We start from the raw sequence: 21973 nt of genomic DNA on the forward strand, positions 1-21973 counted from the left end.
TGCTTGCAGCTACACAATAGAACGGTATCCTGCTCTTTTCTTTGTGCGCTGCGTTACAGCGATGCAGCAAGATAATCCCGGTGCCGTCTGAAACAAAACAGGGTTTTAGCTTTTTGACACTCAGGTAAAACTCAGTGAACGTGTGAGTTTTATGTGCCGTTGTTGTGTTGTTTGCAGATGTCGACACACCGGGGATATAGCACTTATCCCTGTTGGCTTTTTACCTTGATGTCACGATCTGTGCTGAGACAGGAATGCAGACGGTGTAGACTCAACAACAAGGTAATGGTTTGAGGATGTGACTCTAGATATTCTACTACATATTTAAACCCGGTCCACAGTGAAGCACTGTAACACTAAAACTAAGATTTTTACAAACCCCTCCAGGCGCCAATCAGGCACATTCAGGGGAGTGATATCTACGAGTGTGAAATTTGGTGCAACTTGATTGGATTTCAGGGGACTGTTTGGTAAAAGTAGTTAATTCAATGCTACCGCGTACCAGTATGTGGCTCCACGCTGAACATGCCATGCTCATTGCCGCTGATGATGCTGTACGTGATCTCTCCAGTGGCCTCCGTGTCCCGGCTGGCGGCCTGCACTCTGATCACCTGCGTGCCCGCGGCCACGTCCTCCGACACCGTGGCTGTGTACTCCCGGTGCTCGAACACCGGCGGGTTGTCGTTGATGTCCAGGACAGAGATCACCACCTGGCACACCGAGGAGAGACGTGGCGAACCCTGATCGGTGGCGCGGGCTTTCAGCTCGTACACCGACTGCACCTCGCGGTCCAGGGGGCGCTCCAGGCTCATCACGCCGGTGTTCTCGTCAATCGAGAAATATCCATCAAGGGAATCAACCAATGAGTAAAGGATGTCGCTGTTAAAACCTGGAAAAAAGGAAAGAAAGAAGGAAATTGAAGTTACATGGATGTTTATAATGCATTTTGGCAAATGTTCCTTTTAGTGATAATGTGATAACTCAGTTCACAACCTCTCTGAGTGTCTGACCTTTCATTTTGTTTAACCCACCACACATGTCTCACTAAGCTGGTGAATAAACTGTTATCATCACCAATAAGAGTAATGGGCACATTAACAGAAATACTCCTTTAAGTACAGGGCGTAAACAAGCATATTGATTATTATATTGATGTATTGATTCCAGACTCCCATCCTTCTATTCTCATTCCAAAGCATCCATCTTTCACACAGCCTCTTATAAACAGGAGCTGTAAAAAAAAAAAAAAAAAAAGTCTAATCCGCTCCGTCCTCATAACTCACGTCCTCCCACTGGCAAGACACTCGCAGCAACAAGACAGAGACGGATCACAATAATAATCATAATGCCTTCCTGCAGGTGGCCCCCATTTGAAATACGCTATAATGTTCCCATTTGTCAGGTAAGCCCCCCCCCCCCCCCCCCCCCCACGGTTCTCATTATGGTGCTGGAGAGTCGACGGAGGGGAGCCCTGCTTATATGGTTTCAACTTAATCTGCTTTGATCGTCCTTTAAGAGACTCGAGTTTAATCATGATTGGCCATATCCCCTTGTTCACATAAATTTATAATTGTTTGCTCGTCTACGTCCCAAGCCTGGAACATGTAATATTAAAGTGGAGCTGGGCTGATTATTTGATTGACAGAAGATTTAGCTTTTTAAGTTAGATTAAAAAACTTAAACTAAACCCTGTGATGATATTTTGTAAACTTTTCTAATTAATAACAATGAATCGATATATATATATATATAAGAATATTTTTAGTTGCAGCTCATGTAAATCTCTTATATTGCTGAATGCAAACCTGCTAACTGCAATCTTTTTTGTATTTTTGGGAAAGTTGTAACATTTCAGGGTTTCATTGAGCTGATTTTACACTTTTTGAGACGATAATGTGTGAAATTTCAAATTGATGTCAAGCACAACAAATATGAAGGAATATCTGACTCCAACGATTCCCCAAAATTAAAGATAAGGTGAAGTAGCCTTTTGGAGAAACACCTTCGAAGAGACAGTCTGTATTTATAGTCTCTCTGACCGTGTGTTTCCAAGCATGTATCATGTATGAATGATCAGTTCTTTGTTGGTTTTGTTTGTAGTTTTGTGCAAATATTGTATCGTGGCGAAAGACCAGTGTAAACGTATTCAAGACGTAGTATATATGTGATATTTTAGCATATTTAAGACTCTTTAAGGCTGCAAATTGAGATTATTGAAATTTAAAACATCTTCAGACGCTGCGGAAACCCTGCTTTTAAAGCTTTTTCAATAATTTATTGGAAAGATTCTCAAGAATCTTGTTTGAATCTGGCAAAGCACTAACGTAGACACGGCTGAAATTGATTGAATTCGTCTACAGTGGAGCAACGGGAAAGATTGAACGAGGACAACAACAACAGCGAGGCAGTGCAGAGGGCAAAGAGGAGACACTCGGATGCAGGAAGAGCGATAAGGGTCAAAGCACAATCAAAGGAGGAATGTGCACTCGCATAACTTTAGTTTATCACAGATCAGGGGCACCAGCCTGAGTCTGTTTTTCTGTCTGGTTCATAACTATTCCACACTGATAAGCCGCTCAGACACTGTAGCAGCAGACGGCTGAGCGGAGGAGCAGCGATGTGTCTAAGTATCAAACGTCTTCCAGCCAAAGTGGCACACAGCAACTAGTGCCAAGAGTGAGTGCACACAGAGATGTGCCGTGTCAAATATCAATGGAAGATAAAGCAAACTATTTTCTCTTAGGAGGAGGGATACATTAGGCTTTGCATTGTGATGGCTGGCGGGGAGAGACAGTTGAGCGGAGCCTGAGTGAACTGGGTCAAAGCTACAACGCATATTTTCTTCTTGTACATGTCTGTCTGGGACTTGCCAAACAGATTCCAGCTTGAGCCTAAATCAAAAAAATAAGAGACCGAAGCTTCAATGTGTGTGATGCCCAAGTGTGCGAGAGAAATACTAATCAAATCCCCCTCTGCTTTCACTCAGCGTGGCTCTAAATAATTATTGCTCCTGGCGAAACTGCAGGGAGCACCTTTTTTCCCCACCCTTCCTTCGGGTATCCTTATCCTTGATATTCAAAATGCGAAACATTTTGTGCCAGCAAAGCCTCTGGGAAGAAATGTCTCAATACCAGCTCTTTCCTTTTTTTTTTACCATTTAACGTTTCTCTCTGAGGGGACCTAATTCTGGCATCCCTTTCACTCTGTCAAGCTGTCAGTCCAGCCAAAATGAAGGACCGGGGAAAAAGAAGAAGAGGGAAATAGAAAGCGAGTGCGTTTAATTCTCTGACAGGGAACATGCTGAAATGGTTCCTCAAGCTAAGAATGTCGTGCTCCACTAAACTAAAGGTGTAATCTGGAGCGGCAGGTTCAATAGTTCCCAGGATAAAGTCCCGAGGAGTTAAAGCGACTGTTAAAACTGCGTGGTTTCAGTCGTATCCACGTGTAAACCCCTCGGCGGCTGGTGATGCTCGCTGAAAGGTGAAGACGCCAGAGACACATACGAGGCCCCGCGGCTTTGCACCAGGCGAACGGAAAATTGCAATCATCCCTTTTGAGAATTCAGCTCGAAGAGAGAAGAATTTCATTAGAGTGTAATGGAGCTTTTAATTTGAGGGGTTTATCATTCATGAAATTCCACATTTGTTATCCCTCCCTCGTGCCATTTAGTATAATGCATAATGGAAAGATAATAACCTGTGTGTTGTTAGTCAGCACTGAACCAAGATACATATGCAGAGAGCACACCGTGATGCTAAAAGCCTGTTTAAAGTATTCTTGAATTATAATGCTATATTATACACTGACTTTGAGCAATGCAACGCCGCTAATTGCATTTTAAGCATAATGTAATGGCATTGGTGAGTTTATTGACTCATAATTAACTTTCTCTGGCCTCAGCAGGATCTACAGCTGAATGGGAGCTGATTTACCTGAGAGCCTCCAGCGTCTGTAAAGTTTGTCTAAAGCAAAGTTCAGACACTTTATTATTCATACAGTGCACTTGGGCAGTAAAGTATCACTTAAAAATCGAAAATCTAAAAAAACAACACTCCAAACAGGAAAAATTACATAAATATTTTAGGAATCATAAAATACCGATTAGTAATTGACTTGCTGTAGTCAGGAGGGAATTATTTTCAGAGCCGTAAGTGAGTTTTATATTTAGATAGTGAGCAGTAAACATTTAAAATATTGTGTAAGATTCAAAAGGCAAAACATTCCTTTTTTAAACTTTACTTTTTAGGTCATTACTGCTCCCTTCATCTCTGTCGGACATTTTCCTATGTACAGAAACATTAATACAACTCTCCATTTATGTTAGATACAGTCTTTTCTAAAGAATGACATTCGATTGTATTGGATATATATTCCCTTATATACAGAATAAAGACTGTGCTGGGTTTTTTTTTGTGGACAAAGTCACGAGAGCTGATGCTGACTTTCTGCCTGTGAGACACTTACGCATATTTACAACTGTTTAAACTGGGTTACGGCTTTTAAACAAAAAGTCAGATGCAAACTGTAAAAATGAGCTGAAAACAGTGCAAGACACAGATCTAACTTCAGCTGAATGACGTAGTTACAGCTGATTACATCTGGTGTTGGCAGTTGATATTTAAGTCAGCAAATTGAGCTAGAAATACAGGGACTCCTCTTTTTCTGTCACTCTCTGAAATCAAACTGCACATGTGCCATGAAAGAACATAGAACAGCAGCAGAGACCAGGGGCTGGCAAACCACCAATAACTGTCTTCACATTCAAATTTGAGCCGCTCCGCCGTCCAATCAGCTCAGCTCTGTTCAAATCTATGGATAATACAAGCTCATACACAAATTCAGCTGAAAGAAAAAGCAAAGACCAGAACAGCTTTCTTGAGTCTTTAAAGCTTTGATAATCCTGATTAATTTATTTTTTAACATTAATATTTCAAAATTTGTAAACTAAATCTATTGGGTGCTGGATTCACGGCCCCTGCTACACAATAAATGTCTTTAAATGATAGACTGATTTAGTTTCCTTGTGGAAGCACAAGGTGGTGGAAATACTGTGCATTGTGAATTAAAGATTTCCTCACCAGTGTCGACATCATTGGCCTGCAGTTTCGCCATATACGTGCCCGTCTCCGTGTTCTCGAAGACCGTGATGCTGTAGGGGTCGGATGCGAACTGCGGCGGGTTGTCGTTGACGTCCTCCACAGCGATGTGGATGTTGGCCTCGCAGTACCGCCCGCCTCCGTCCACTGCCCGCACTTTGAACCTGTGCACGTCCTGCTCCTCCCGGTCCAGGGGCTGCGAGGTCTTCAGTTCCCCTGGAGGTGAGACAGTACTCGTTTGTACAAAACACACAGAGACATGCGCTCTTCTGGGAGCAGAGGGATGTCGTTTGACATAAAAAATAAAAGCATCAAAGCCGTTCCCCTCACAGACAAAAAATGAAATCTGTGTATGCAATTAATCTAGAGACAGAGATTAAAAGAGCACATCGTGTGTACTCTACAGCACTGTAGCCCCCTTGTCTACTTTCTACTAAACAAGTGAAAAGCATCTAACAACTAATGGCTTTCAAGAGAGAGGAGAGAGGGGAATAAATAAGTAATTGACTCACAAGAGGAGAGAGAGAAAGCCAAAGACAGAAGGGTTCTGGCAGCTGAAACCACCTTGGAAGTGAAGCAGCAAACATTCTGGAAAACTCCAGAGCGACTTGGCTGTCCTCATCTGCAATAATCCCACTACACTGCACTGGGAAAATATATAAAACCCTCAACGTAACAGTAGCCCTGCTGCTAGAAACCCAGTATTGATGTTTGCCAAATATACAGCTGGACGGCATTATTGGCCTTAGTATCTGCCTTGGTGTCAATTTTTGCCATTACTAAGGGATTTTATACAGCCGCAGATGTGGTGTATAGCCGTTTAAATCTACTGGCCTAGTTTGTTTTGCCCTTTAATGATTTTTCTTTGCATTTATTTTGGAAAACAAGTCCGCTGTGATTAACTGGTATTGTTTTTCCTTCCCCTTCTTCCTCCTTTTTGTCGTCCCAGAGGCCAGCTGGGGTGTCTGATTTAGAAGGTCCCTCAGATGAAATTATTTGAAGGCCAGAAGTATAGCAGCCATAAATTCAATTTAAGTGTAACTCTGTAATAATATTACTAGTGCCACTATGGGTCTTTCAGTTGCCCTGCAGGGGGAATGTTCTTGGCTTTTTTAGAAATGAATAAGTAAATAACAACTGGGCAAAAGAAAACTCATTGCCTCCTTCATGGCTGGTAATGATTTGCACACAGAGAGACACAACTATAAAAACCTAACAGCTTGCAGAGAGATCAGAGGCCCCGGATCTTAAAAGTGTTAGAATGTGAGACTGCGGCTGAGCTGCAGAAAAAGCCATGTGTGTTCGATGAAAGCCTTTAACACGAGTGTCCCACATACAGCTTCCTAGAAATCAAAATAACCTGCAGCACAGCTGGAATGAAATCTGACACAATGGCTGAGGACACAGATGGCTTCAGCAGGAAAGAAAAGCCAAGTGAATCAAATGGAATATATAATGAAAGTATTCCTAATCACGATTTTACAGTGGCCTTAAAACATCCCACATTACTCCTACAAACCTGTATCGGAGTCAACGACGAACAATTCTGATCCAACTCCCTGGAGCTCGAAGAAGATTTGGGCGTTTGAGCGAATGTCCGCGTCTGTGGCAGAAACCTGCAAGATGAGCCTGCCGGCGGGGGAGTCCTCTGGGACGCTCTCACTGTATAGAGACTGGGGGACGGATGGAGCAAGACGGGTAAGAAATTAAAGGGACTGCTAGGATGAAGAGGACACAAGAACTGAAATTAACTACTTAAAATTGCACACACTCAACTCGGGGGAAGGAAATTACTACCTTTTCGCATACGGGGCTGTTGTCGTTGGCATCCAGCACCTTGACCTCCACGGTGGCTTTGGCAGTGAAGATGCCATCACTGGCGGTAATGTTAAGGAGATAATTGTCCTTCTCTTCACGGTCCAAGGGCTTCCTGACAGAGACCTTCCATTCGTTCTGAATGTGCTCGATGGCAAATTGGCCAAGTAGGTCTCCTCCTGTTTGGCGTTGAAAAGAGAGCACCACTTTAGAATGATCATCAACTTAGAGGCAAGAACCAGCCTGACTCATTAAATACACACAAGGATAAGGACAAGGATATGTGCTCAATTTAAAACTCAATCCCACTAAATATCAATTTAAATTCTCTGGAATAATCATGTAGGTATTCAGCTCTACTTTAAAAAAACGCAAATCCTTGCTGCTAAATGTTTGGTAACACAAGCAATCCTTCCAACCAAAGACAACAGGATGTTGAACAATGTAAACGAACAAATAACAGTGCTGGTTCCCGAGTCCTCTTTATATTTCCACACTTGGCATATTTATTCCCACTTGCTAATTAGCACCAGAGGAAGTATTTCCCCCCCCTGCCTATTTCAAAGCATTATTCAGATAATTATACATTTCTGTATTATGATGACCTAAATATTTGCCTTGAGCTTGGGCAAATCAGGCAATAACTCAAGACTGCTAACAGATAATAGGACTGTGTAATGTTTCAAAGATGAGATATTATCATCGCATTAAGTAGCATAAATGGATAATCCCCCCGCCAGCTCTGTTTATGTAAAAACAGTTACACAAATGAGTCGGGAGTAAACTCTTTGCACTCGCTTATCATCTATTTTTGCAGAATAATAAATGCCCACCTGTGATGAAGTAGTTCACTTGTTTGTTGATGTCCTCAGAATCGTCATCCGTGGTGCTGAGGATGGCGATCACCCCGCCGGGAGGGTCATCTTCACTCACGGTGCCTTTGTAGATCTCTGCGGTGAAGCGAGGCGGGTTGTCGTTCACATCGGCGACCGTTACCTCCACTGTGGTGCCGGTGGTGTGTTGGACCTTATCCCCTTGGTCTGTGGCCAGGACGGCAACTGCGTATTTGTTCATCTTTTCGCGGTCGAGCTCTTTTAACGTGGTCACCCATCCGGTTTCACTGTTAACAGCAAACAGCTCAGAGATGTCCTGCGAGTTCTGCTTGGGGTCGAGGCTGTAGACGACATGGCCGTTGGTTCCGGAGTCGAGGTCGGTGGCTTTGACCTGGATCACTTGAGTCCCGCTTGGAAGGTTTTCCACGACGACAGCCTCGTAAGGGTCCGACTCAAAGGCGGGCTTGTTATCATTAAGGTCTTTCACTTGGATGTTGATGATTACCGATGCAACTATCTCGTAATTCTCGTGTTTGGTCTGAGCGAGCAAAGCAAGTTGGTACCATTTGGTCGTCTCATGGTCGAGGCTCTTCTGAAGTTTCAGGGCTCCACTGTCTCTGTCGACAACAAACACCTCATCTTCGTTGCTCTCGGGAGTGTTTCCCTTCACGAGGCTGTAGACGACCTGTTGCTCGCTCTCTGCCTGAATCACATCGATCTCCGTGCCAATGGGAAGGTCTTCAGCGATCGTGTAACGGTAATGGGGTTCAGCAAATTTGGGAATTGGGGTCTCTGGTGTGACAATCTTGATGTAAACCTGCACAAGTGAATGTTTGGATGGATTCCCTGTGTCCTTCGCCCTCACAAAGAATGCGTAAAGTTCATTTTCAAGCCCGATGAGACTCTCTTTGGTTACGATGACTCCAGAGGTCAGGTGGATTTCAAAATTCTCCTCCACATTCTCAACATCTGCCTCGATTGAATACTGAATGTCAGCATTGTTTCCCTCATCCATGTCTGAGGCAGCAATTTTTATCACTGAGGTTCCCCTTGGAACATCTGATGCAATGGTGGCTTTGTACTCGGCTGCTCTGAACTGTGGGGCATTGTCATTGACATCTGTGAGAATGACATTGACAACACAAAAGCCAACTTTTCCACCGCCGTCTTTAGCTACGAGAGAAATAGGAATAACTTTCTCAACGGCAGTCTCACGGTCAAGGCTCTCTAGAGTGAAAATCTCTCCATTGTCATTGATGGCAAACTTGTCTTTGGCAAAGTCATTGACAATCTGGTACGTTATTTGCCCGTAAATGCCGTCATCGTCATCTGTTGCCTTCGCCTCTGCTACCAAGGTGCCAGCGGGGGAGTTTTCAACAAGCTCTACTACATAGTCAGACTGCAAGAAGGTCGGGTTGTGGAAGTTGGCACCAATAACTGTGACCACGACGAGGCACGAGCTTCTGAACACGCCGTCAGACACTGATATGTTGAGGTTGTAAAGAGGCTGCATGTGTGGCCTCCGGTGGTTGGAAATGACGATGGCGCCCGTGCGCTTGTCAATGGCAAAGTTCTGCTCTTCATTCCCGGATAAGATTGAGAATGCCAAATTATCTGAGTCCGAGCTGTCGGCATCTGACGCTTGGACTTGGGTGATGAAGTGTCCACGTGGGGCCAATTCGCTGATTGTAGTTTTGTAAGTGGGCTCTGTGAAGGTTGGAGCATTGTCGTTTAGGTCCATGACGTCTATCGTCACGATGACATCACTGGAGAGCGCTGGAACACCTCCGTCCACCACGCGGACTCGCAACTTGTGCTGCGGGATTTCCTCACAATCAAGCATTTGAGCTATCGTGATTGTTCCTGTGTCACGATCGATGGTGAAATAATCAGAGCTTTTCCCCTTTTCCTCCACCAACTGAAAGAACACTTCTTGGTTATGGCCAGTGTCTGAGTCTTTGGCGTCAACTTGCAAAACTGAGATACCAATGACGGAGGCCTCAGAAACATTGGCGTAATAGGACTTTGACAGGAACACAGGGGCATTATCATTCACGTCTTCCAGTATGATATCAACAAATACCTCTGACTGTGCTCCAGTCAGAGAGTCTGTGGCTCTTACATTTAACTTATAAGCAGGATGTGTCTCAAAGTCCAATGGCTGAATCACATGAATGACACCTGTGTTGAAATCGATGGAGAACTGTTTGAAAGGATCTCCTTCAGAGATGGTGTACACGATACGAGGACTCTCGGAATCGTTGGCCTGTACGTGAAGCACCGGTGTGTGTAACTGAATGTTTTCAGGGATTTCAATGCTGTAAAAGGGCTTCTCAAATATAGGCATTGCTTTGTTCACCACGGTTATTGGCACGTCTACTTCAGCCGAGAGCACCGTCTCTCCATTATCTTTTGCCGTGACAACAATGACAAAGTCTTTGTTGAGGGACTCTTTGTCAAATTTGCTTTTGAGGGAAATTTCACCGGAGGGGCTAATTTGAAAGTGCTCCTGATGCTCCTTCAGGTAATAACTGACTTCTGCATTTGAACCCATGTCCTTGTCCACTGCTGTGACCTGTCTGATGACCTGGCCGACCTCCGCGTCCATCTGAACCAGGGCGTGATAAGGAAGGTTCACAAACATGGGTTTGTTGTCATTGACATCCTCCACTGTCACGGTTACGACAACATGAGCCCCATCTGCAGATTGGTCCTCTCTGGTGACCTCAACGATGATAATAAACGTGTCCTGTGCCTCGCGATCGAATGGAATTCCAGTGGTTGAGATTACTCCAGATGTGCGGCTGATTACAAACCTGCTGTCTGGGTTCAGAATTTTAAAGAACAATGGCTCGTTCACCTGGTTCCCCACAACGGCAATGACCGCTAGAGTTTTCTTCTGACGTGAGTTTTCTGGAACAAAGGCTTTGTAGGACTCCCTGGTGAACTTCAGCTTGCTCTCCTTGTTTTCTTTCACATTTATCTTTACCGTTGCAACAGTGGCAAATCTACCATCTGACACTCTGACCTTTAATTCATACCGGCTCCTCAAATGTGTGACATTCTGAATAGAGATTATGCTTGTGACCGGGTCAATCCTAAATTTATCGCCGATGTTACCCTCAGAGATGGAGAAGAGAAGTTTTGAGTTGGGCCCAGAGTCTGAGTCTGTCGCGTTGATTTGAATGACTTCCACCCCTTTGTATGTTGGCACTATGACAGTGGTCTCATACACTTCTTGGCTGTAAACTGGTGAGCAGTCATTAACATCGATGACTTCAATGGTCACATTGGCTGCCGTCTCTGCAAACAGGCGTGGCATTCCTAGATCATGGACTTGGACTGTGAAGTGGAAAACGCTCCTCTGTTCATAATCCAAAGCTGTTGTGCTTCTGATGGCTCCGGTGCTCGAGTCAATGGCAAAATAGTTGTGAGCAAATGGTTCGACGATTTGATAGATGAGCATGGCGTTCTGGTCACAGTCGGCGTCAGAGGCGCGGATGACGAAAGGAGTGTTTTCATGGGTGAGGACAACACTGTTGACGGGAGCCGACTCGCTGATCACTCCTTTGAATTCCCTCTGGAGGAAGATTGGAGCATTGTCATTCTCGTCCTTTAGATGAATCTGAAGTGTTGTGTTGCTGGCGATTCCTGCCATGTTGGTGCCCTGTATGATGAGACTATATTGAGAGGTGGTCTCGTAATCTAAAGCCCCCTGGGTCACAACCACTCCAGAGTTTGGGTTTATGTTGAAGGCGTTGTTGATGTTGCCAGCTTTTATTTGATAGAAGATAGACGACTGGCTGACAGCTGAGACCATGCTCACAAAACTTCCTGGATGGGCGGATTCACTGATCTCGGCAGAGAACTCCTTCTCCGTGAATCTGGGAGCTGCATTATCAGAAACTGTGACCACAATATGTACAGTGGCTGTAGTTGACAGGGGAGGTATTCCATTATCAGACGCCTTAACTGTAAGTTCAAACTGGGTCTGGCTGCGGCGATCGAGCTCTTTGGCGACTGTGATTGTTCCAAGAACAGGGTCGATGGCCAAGGAATTTGCAACATTTCCTGTGAGACGGGGAAGACAAAAGAATAATGTGTTTAGGAAAAGATAAATCAATGCACACTGAGATGGAGATATTGTTGACAAGAAGCAGACGGACGGACAACCTGAAAACATAAAGCCGCTGGCTGACGTCTGCGCGGAGGCATAAAAAAACTTTTATTTTCTGTGTTGTACCAGGAAGATGTTTTTGATGAGCAAGCTACTGTTCAATTAGAATAAGTCATCCAACCCATTTTAAGTATGCATGCATTCAAAACAAAAAATCTTGTTCTCATATAACTGCTTACTGTCGCAGAATAGCATTGTGGGAAATTCTGAGGGGGGGGATTCTGCTCATCTCCCACGCATTTGAAGAACCTCTACACAAAGTCTTCAATATTCTCCTCGTCTTTGTAAAATATTCCATTCATGATGGAGATAGAGTGGGCAGCAGGACTCAACATGACTCATGCATTTTTTACTAGCTGATTTCATTTGCATTATTTTACAATGAAAGCTTTCTGCTGTGGGAGAAAAGTGGGGAAACAGTGGCTCGACGGAGTGGAACAGCGTCTTTGTGTATATGTACCTGATTCGATGCTGTAGACGATCTCTGCGTTATGGCCCTTGTCTTTGTCGAGAGCTGAGACCTGAAGCACGGCCGAGCCTACGGCAGCGGACTCGAACACACGACCGGAGTAAGGTGCGCCTATAAACCACGGTGCATTGTCATTGGAGTCCTCCACGTTGACAATCACACGCACGAGGTTCCTCTTTACTGGGATGTCCTGGTCTCGAACCTAGAGAAAAGAGTATTTAGAAAGAGAGAGGCAGAGTGTGAGAACCCCCAAGGGATAATTCTTTCCTGAACGTCAAAAAGCAACAAATTATTCATATTTGGGAACGCATAAAAATAAACAAACTTAATTTCATGGATGTTTCATTTTCTAATGAAGCAAACATTTGCAAAACTCCATTAAACCACATGTAGGAACTAAACAGACTATTGTGAAACAGTTCTCATTGATTCCTACCATGACAGTAAGGATGTGATGATGCATCGTCTCGTGGTCCAGTGGCTCAACGGTGTACAGAATGCCCGTTCCCGGGTCGAGTCTGAACTTCCTCAGGCTGAATGGATCGGTGCTGCTCAGGAGCGTGAAGGTCAGTTTATTCTTCTCGTCTCTGTCTGTGGCGCTGATCTGCATGACCTCGCTCCCCGTTGGTTTGTCTTCAGGGACGTTCACGAAGTACGTCTCCTGCGAGAACTGAGGCCGGTGGTTGTTGGTGTCGATGACACGGATGAGCACCTATAGGAGAATAACACCATACATTTTTTAGAATATTATTTAGGAGTATTATCCGAGCCATTAAATCCTTAAAATCCTTTATCATTAAAAGTATAGAGAGGGTAATTGCACAGCAGTGACACCCAACCTGGGTTAAGTTCCTGTAAGGGTTAATTTTACATGAATTACATACTCTAACCCAATCATTACCAGAATCATAGTGTTTGAGTTTAGATCTACTGAATAAATGTTCCCGTAAATGAAAAGTAGAAACCAGAACACTAAAAAAAATGTTAACGCATGTTTCATCTTATTTCCTTTTCTCATTCCCTTTTGTCTTCATGCAGAAATTATCATTTTTCCAGGCTCTTCTTCTACGCAATTGTATTCAAGTTCAATGCATATTATGGCAAATACAATATTTTAACTGAATGCCAATGCATCTAGGTACAGGCGATTAAATTTAGAGTTTATGTGTGATCCATAAAATAAGTGTAAACTGTGGGAACAGAAATATGATAACACGTCTAAAAGTAACTTTTTAGGATTGATACACGTTTCAGTGACACAGTTTTGCAGATGAAATAGTCCAACAACTCTTCAGACTCAAATCTACAATAGAAAGTTCTGCTTCTTGCCTGGAGCAGCACAAAGTGCGCTGCTCTTCTCCCCACACACAACAACAAAGAATTGAACATCCCCAAACTGTAAAATTCCACTGGGAGCATGTTTTATCAACACCAGCCATTCGTCTACTGGACTTCCGACAGAGGATTATGGAGAGCTGCTGGAATGCCATCTCTGCTTCCCAGACCAGCGAGGGGCTTCTACCGTTGCCAAACATGGGGAACAAAGGGATCAGCCCAGATTAGACACCTGCATACCAGACACCAGGGGGTGATGTCCCACAAGGAAACGACCAAAGCCGAGCTGTTTGGTGCAGGAAGAGTGAAGGGGACTGTGGTCACAAAAGCTCTGACCAGTTAACAGCTCGATGGCTGACCAGGATTTGTCAGATCTCTGGTCAACACCACGGCCCGCTGTTGTATTTTGTCATAATACTGTTCATTGAAAACCGTGAGCCTATATCAGAGACAAATATAGACTCAACCTGACAGGACTGATAACATTTACAATCTGCTGTGTGCTGTGATGTTGGCAATGCTGCTGAGGCTCACAGATGTCTTCTTGCAGGGGGAGCGCGGGGCTGCATGCTGTCTGTCAAACTGGCTGTTTGCCACACAAGTCATGTGTCGTGAGCGACCCGTGTCACGCTGCTAATCAGGACGTGTAATGTAAAATAAATAGGCTTTTCTAATGAGACATTAACCCTGAATGGGGCCTCCGGTTCCCGTTGCACCCTCAGAAAGCCTGACAATCCATCTTATCCCATGCATGTCCTCTCATGTCACTTTAGACATCATATAACACCAGATCCCCGCTGTATCACAATCCACATTTTACACACGCAGATGCACATGCATGCACCCAAACACACAGGCTCATAAAATATGCTCTACCCCACATGCATTCACACAAAGAAAGCCGTCCAGTGTGTCTCAATCTGCCCAGTGTCAGATAACGCGTCTCGTGAATAGCGGCTAAGGTGGCAGGGGCTGATAGTGCTGTCCAGAAGCAGAAAGAAATGGAACCTGGTCAGAGTATCCACATTTACTCCAAACTGTAGTATATCAGAGAGTTTTGAAAGCACACACACAAGGCTATTCAGCCCCCATCCCCCACGTGCACAGAAACTTGCCTTTCCTTTTGCAAGGAAGCTCTAACACACTTCAAAAGAACTTTGCCCCCAAACATCACAAAGCAGCATGATACAGCCCGACTAGCAGAAAAGCTGGTGGAGAAGAAGACTCTGTCGTCTTTGTGTAAGGCTCCCTTTGGGAACGCTGAGGAGGAGCAAGATTGGGACTGAGACACAGACGTGACAGATGGAGGTACTGAAGAAAAAAAAAAAAACTGACTAAGAAAGAAAAGTGACAGTGAGACCAAAGGAAGCAAAGGGAAACGGTCAAATTTAGCAGGCACAGGTTTTAACACACACTCAAATACGTGTGTGGCTGAGAATAAAAGGCACATAAAAAGAATCCAGGAGGTCCAGGAGAAAAGAAATACAATAGTCAGCTTTGATACTGACGGCAAGAATACGTATATGAGTGACTGAGGTGAACGTTCCGCTGAGACATAAAGAGAGTCTTTGTAATGTGGACTGAGATAACATGAGAAACAGGAGAGCGGGAACAGATTGTGAGCTGAACAGCTTGAAGTACTTCTGAACGGCCAAGGGAGGATGTCATATAGGTGGAGATGGAGGGGGGGGGGAGTCTGGGCTGCATGATGAGGCTGCCTTGTTGGCGCAGCGCCTAGCTATGAGGTGCCCGGGCTGGAATGCGGCACCCCTCGTCTGCATCAGCTGATCCTTCAGCGACGCCTTCGTGGAGTTTCAACGGCCAAATGGAAAGCACACAACAGAATGGCCGACTGTTTTCCATGGACCTCCCACAGAACAGGGTCTCTCAGACTGATGTCGCCACTGGAGTCACAGGAAAGCTGGACTTAAAGGAGCAGCCTGCAGGATTTAGGGGGCTCTATTCTTTCAAGTTTATGTTTTCATTAGTGCAAAACTGTTGCGTTTTCTTTAGGAGCGGGTCCTCTTTCATGGGGCCCGCCATACTGCAGTAGCCCGGAACAGACGTTTGCTCTATAGAGTGCTTACACATTTCGACGTAATCTGGCCACCATATGTTTCACTCCATGCTTGGGTCAGGGCAGGGTTGTTTAGTTGGTTGCAGTCTGCAAACCCACCTCTACATGGCACTACATCCTACACACAGACACCATTAAAATAATTTTAAAAATGTCACCTTTGAGTTTGTCACTGTCATTGGAAAATAAAAGACGTCTAAGTTCAAAACAGAACAGTGGCTGCTGGAGAGAGGCCGGCCGATATATCGGTTAGCTTCTAATATTGACCTTTCACAAATATCATTAACAGTATGAGCGTCTATTGGCCGATAAACGCCAATCACTGCCACTTAATCTTAAATATATACATCGGCTAATATACAAGTATCTAAAAATGTTCACTCCCCAATATCAGAATTAGCATCTGCCTCCATATCAGTCAGGCTCTACTTCTGAATAACGAAAAAGCTTTTGTGTGGTATCGCAGACACGCCACACGGGAGCTCTCATTGTCCTCATTGTCCTCCTGTGTCGTGCGTAGGAGAGGAAGCCTCCCTGCCAGGTGGCAGGTTCTGGGCAAAGGCAGGGCACTGGCACCGGCCACTTGACCGTGTTCCCAAAACAGGATTAACACAGCCCAGTACCCACAGAGGTCCAGTGCTCTTGTTTGCGCTTTATTCTACCCAAACATAATAATCATCATCCCTGCATGCCTGGCCAATAAATGTGGAGACTTTTGAAAACCAGAGAGGGAGAAATCAAAAAGAAAGACAAAGAGAGATACACAAATAAAACAAATCAACACTCTAAGGAGGGAGAAAATAGGCCAGCCTGCATCAAAAGAACAGACAAGTCCAACGCTGAGCTTTCACGAGGTGCGCTGCATGCCTGTGATCAGGGAGATCTCATTTGCAGTGCAACTCCGGAGGACTTGTCTTAAAGGTAAACAACACACTGTCCACAAAGAAAAAGAATCCAAACTGAATAACAATCAATAACGTGCTGTGGTTTCCAATTAAATTCTCTTTTCGTTTTTGTTACAGGCACAGATATGAGGAAAGGTGATTACTCAACATAATCTATTCTTTCATATTTTACTCTACAGATAATAATTCAAATTCAAAATGACTTACTCCCATTGTACAGCTTTACCTACCCCTTAAAAATAAATCAATACACAAGATTTTCAAAACCTTATCAGTTACATGCCACCAGAACACATGTGCACTTCCCAGCAAGTGGCGTGTTTACAGTTTGTTAAACCCCCCGCTAACAGAGCAAATGCTGACAATGCCCAACAATGTTATCGCACAAACAAATTGGTAGCCAAAACAATCAGACGGGCTTTCCTGAAACAAGTCGGAGCAAACTGTATTCTGAGCACTCGGGACAGTTAAGGTTTTCCTAAACACACGTGCAAGCCAACAAAACTGGCGCTGTGTCAGATATATCCAATAGACTGTACACGACAAAGGAAAAACCACCGAGGCCAACACAAGTTAATGGTTTTTCACCATTCTCTTTTCACGGAAGATAATTTGTGACAACAATAACCGCTCGGGGACTTATTTATGACGAGCCAACCAAATTTGGGGTAATTGCTCTAAACTCTGCTAGTGCTCTGTGCTTCTTTTCAGTCACCTATTGGACTCTCGGCACATCCCAGCCAGCTGGCCTACATCACTAAAATGTGGTTTATGGAGCATACAAATTCAGTAAATCCCTTCCCTCGACAGAAAACAGCTGACCCACGGTGGTCAGCTGGGTATATAATATCTCACACTCGAGCACTCATCTGCGAGAGAGCCTATCAGTCACAGCACTAATAATAACTACAAAAAAATATGCACATTCAAGGTCTGCAGGCGGCGAGAAAGACGTGAGTGTTGCCGGCGATAAGCTATGGATTCTTTGACCCACTTCTTGTGTGAACTCAGGGTTCAACGGAGCAGTGATGGCCTGTAGACAGGGAGTTCATAAAGCCGATCATACAGGAGTTCTAGCAGTTACAGTTGTCGTTACACTTTCCTTTGAGAATCCGACAGATGGAAATAAGGTAAGGGTCTGAAAATCCACTCCAGGGAATCAACATTTACTTTAAGGTTCGGGAGGTTGACCAATTTACAACGAATCACAGGTGGATGAACACCTACTTCTCTGACGCAGTCTTTAAGATCTCTGTAAAATTAGAATGTCATGTCATCAGTGTGTAGAACAACGATTTAAAAGTGTGTCCATGAAGCAGAATAAAAATAACACAGTCATGCAGAAAGAATGAAAGTAAACAAACCTAAATTAGAGTGAGTCAGTATTTTTGTTTTATTGAACGACTGCACGAAATCATTGCCTGTAATGTGAAAGGCTTGCTAGCACAGCCGGTCCCACTGAGAACCAAGCCCCACCGAGAATTAACCTTTGAATGTGATTAATTTGACTTAAAATGTCACTGCATGCAGCATTGCTGAGAGGCTTTCAAATTGTCTGTTGCCGGGGGGCTGCGGAGGAGAGAGAGAGAGAGAGAGAGCGGTAGAGACTCGTGTAGGTTTTCTGTTTTTAACGTTCTGCACTAAACTAAAGGACTCGCTGCGGCTGCTGCTGCTGCTGCTGCTGCCGCCGCCGCCGCCACCGCTGCCGCCGCGGATGAGCTGCGAAATGCCAGCGAAGGCGCCGCTTCATGCAAGGCTCAGTGGAGCACAGCAGCCAGATGATGAAAGGCTTTATTCATACGGAGTGACAACAAATAGATTCCTTTCCAGCTACAGTTCTCTGAAGCTCCCCTTTGAGGACAAAGGACAAAACATTTTGAATGCTGTCATCTGATATGACCCAAACTACCATGTAAAAGTGTTCAAAAATCGTATGGACAAGGCATGAACGTCTGAACAAAGCCCGGAGACGAGCTGTGCGCGTGAAAGCTTTTTTAATGGCAGTTCAGCTTCGGTATCAGCTGGGGAGCGAGATGCACATGCAAGTAGGATTCAATTTGAATATAAATATATTTAAATGAAGTTGTCAGTGTACCATACATGCTTTGGTGGGTTTCTATTTAGTTTATAAACGATGTGGAACATGAACATCCTGAATAACGGCCTTGTTCAGGTCGTTTGGATCCATAATCTCTCTGCATTATGTTTTTTTTTTAGGTTTTTAGATGTAATTTTTAATCTTCATCAAAATGGCTCACAGAGGATCACATGGTTCACGGCAGTCGAAGCTTTTCATTCTCTTCTGCACTAAGGTTATAGTCATTCTGCTGTTCAGCTGATCTTAGTCCCTGCACTGTGCCATTTGCCATCGGTGTAGTGTCTTTAGCTATTCAGGGTCCATTCAGAAAAGACAGAGACAATCTGTTCCTCTCAGAGAAAAGTAGGTTCACAGGTTCAGCGAGAGACACAGCGGAGGGGCGGAGGGGAGGGGGCTCAAGAATGCACACTTTGAATAAAAGAAAAAAAAGGAAAATGGCCAGACGGCACCATCATCAAAGCAGGCTTCTGCATCAGGAATGAGACAATGGAAGATTCCTGGAGCTCAACATGCTGGACTGAGATGGTAGAGAAAAGACGGGGCGGAACTAACTAATGCTAACATGGGTTGAAAAACAGAAATTTGGCATTTGTTTCTGCTTTATTTCCTCAAGGGTATGTGCTCATTTTCTTTCTTATGAACCCACTTTCATGTCCGTATGAATCTACAGTCGGGATATGACAGGGTAAGTTCAGCATGAAGACTTTATCCTGGCTAAAAAAGCAGCCTAACAGCAACTCTACAGTATTTTGGAACTTGATGTGGCCATCAGGTTACCAGGCAACTGCCGACCCAGAAGTCATTGCACCAGGTCAAAAATAATCCTGCACTTAACCCGAGTAAAATCAGTACTTGTCATTTTAACACTTTGTTTTTTGTACAGATTTAACAACAAAATATAATGTTTTTATAAGGGATCTGATGTGGATTAAACTACATCGGGACAGAGCTTTTTTATTGAATAGAAAGCAAATACGCATATTTCCCAAAATGTGGGGATTTGATTCTTAAAATCAAATCAACTTTCTCTTACTCTTATAATCTTATAAGCCAAAATAAAACAAACAAAGTTGTGTTAAAATACAACTGAGTCCCACCCAACAGAAAGCGCCAGACAAAAAAAGGAAAGTATAACCACATCATGTCCGTGCCCTTTCTTTCACGGCAGCATTATACAATTAGCAGTCAGGTCATGAAGATCTCGACCATCTTTCCAGACCAGGTGAGAGCAACGACAGCTTCGATTCACAAAACAGATACAAACAAACGGGACAGTTTGGAACGCCGCTTCACTCGTTACCCGTCCATTTCCCCCTGTTATTTCTCACACAGAGGAAAAACAGAACAATGACAACTGCCTCATCAGCTTCCAACCATTTCATTAGTGTTTCAATTACCTGGGTGCTGACAGTTCGTGTCCCATCTGTGGCTTCCACCGTCAGGTTGTAATTTGATTTCTGCTCGGCGTCCAGGGTCCGTGCTACAATCAAGGTTCCGCTGGCCTTGCCCACGTCAAAGCGGCTGTCATAATTACCACCTGTGGAATAGGGTTTTTTTTTTGTATAACAAACAAGGAAGGACGAAAGATTATTGACAAATCATGGCTGAGTTGTGCTCACGTACAAAGACGACTGAATACGAATGACTGGGATGGACGGACAGACATTAATTTGCTTCTGTGCTCTGCTAACAAACAGATATTACAAAAGCTATTTATACAACCCTGACAGTGGATGAAGGAACATGCATGAATGCAAAGTGGGGAATGTGTGACGGCACAATATGAACTGAATGAAGCTATTCTAAAATCTCAAGGATAAACCGTACGGGGAGTGGATATAAAATGGAGCTCTAATTCACATGAGGTTAAGGAGCGGAGGTTTTTCCTGGCACTCGCGAATCAGGTTAATCTGCATCGGGTCACAGGTTTTTAAAGGGGAACAATGTGGCACAACAATGTGGTACAACATCAATGCGGTGACACAACACAATCCAACCACAGCCAACAGACAATGTAGGTTGATCTCATAACGCAGCACAGCCTATTAGGAGATCCCAGCAGCTACCTTCTGCTGTACAGTTGTGGTCGCAAGCCATCTGAAGAATGTAAAACATCTCAGAATCCTCTATGCCGTCTTGCAAAAATCCAACCAAACAGAACATTCCAGAGAAAAGAGGGAAAAAGCGGTAGCAAAGCAAGGAGAGAGAGAGAAGAAGAGAAGAAAAAAAAGAGACGTGTCAGTCAGACATTGATTAGAGGGACGACAGGAGGGGATGGAGGAAGAAGAAAGGAGTCAGTTTAAGTTTTCTCATGCACATAGAGCCTAAAAGAGCTAAAAGAAATACATTCAAGAGAGGACGAATTAAGTTTTAACACTTTGTAAGAAAATATATTGTCTCGAAATGACCTCGCACCTGATAGTTGTGATAACATGTATTGTTTTTGACCTATTGATTTGTGGTACAGTTGTTTTATCTAAACCACACAGGCAGACAACAGTACAACTTACAGAAAACTGTTTAATGTCTTCGTTTTGTTTGGGTTTAGGCGAATTAAGAACTTGCAATTTGCACTTAAACCTAAATGCATTCTATATATTTAACCATGTAATTTCAAGGTATCAAAACCAAATGGAAATCTAGTACAAAAGAGAGAAGCTAATTACTGCTCCTCTGCTAATGTAGTTGGGTTTGCCTTATTCTCCATTACAATTGGATTGAGCCTAAGTCTAGTTTATTTTTGTGAAACAAGTAACTCAATTACAGAGAAGTTGATTCAACAGAATGGGTTCTTCTCAATTACAGATTACAGCTGGAGAAAAACCATAAGTCAATTTAGTTTTAGCTTTAGTTAAGGTTATATTTCCTTCTTTTTCTGTGGCAGCTTTATGGGAAGTTTTCACACATGCATACACTTTTAGTACATTGTTATTTTTCTAACGTGGTAAAACAATTTCTTTCTCAAATATGAATTTACTGCACTTTGGCTCCTTCAGGCAGCAAACATGACGAGTTTCTACCAGAAAACTGACTCATCGATGCCACGACAAATGATTTTAAAATGCATAGAAATATATTTGTGTTCTAAATTGTTGTTTATTTAGTAATAGGTTTTTTACTTGACATTTCACACACAAACGCTACGTTAGTTCTTAAGTGCACTTAAGA

At 43.7% G+C, this 21973-nt stretch overlaps 1 protein-coding gene across 11 annotated transcripts in view; it reads right to left on the bottom strand.

Moving 5' to 3' along the window:
* The window catches only part of fat1a (FAT atypical cadherin 1a), a 78326-nt gene that overhangs the window by 16057 nt on the left and 40296 nt on the right, over positions 1-21973 (bottom strand). For 9 of the 11 annotated variants that reach the window (XR_004614029.1, XR_004614034.1, XM_034586715.1 and 6 more), the window contains exons 7-15: positions 20872-20940; positions 20203-20342; positions 12827-13102; positions 12382-12592; positions 7745-11815; positions 6894-7090; positions 6616-6769; positions 5079-5312; positions 503-889 (exon numbers count right to left, since the gene is read on the bottom strand). Coding sequence is in view for 9 of the 11 variants with exons in the window: in XM_034586715.1 (XP_034442606.1) it covers positions 503-889; positions 5079-5312; positions 6616-6769; positions 6894-7090; positions 7745-11815; positions 12382-12592; positions 12827-13102; positions 20203-20342; positions 20872-20940 (5739 nt within the window). In the remaining 2 variants the exon portion in view is untranslated. The remainder of the gene's footprint in view (positions 1-502; positions 890-5078; positions 5313-6615; positions 6770-6893; positions 7091-7744; positions 11816-12381; positions 12593-12826; positions 13103-20202; positions 20343-20871; positions 20941-21973) is intronic. The other 2 variants (XM_034586942.1, XM_034586910.1) reach the window with 1 other exon arrangement.

Source organism: Hippoglossus hippoglossus, chromosome 1 (genome assembly GCF_009819705.1).
Source record: "Hippoglossus hippoglossus isolate fHipHip1 chromosome 1, fHipHip1.pri, whole genome shotgun sequence".
Lineage (NCBI taxonomy): Eukaryota > Metazoa > Chordata > Actinopteri > Pleuronectiformes > Pleuronectidae > Hippoglossus > Hippoglossus hippoglossus.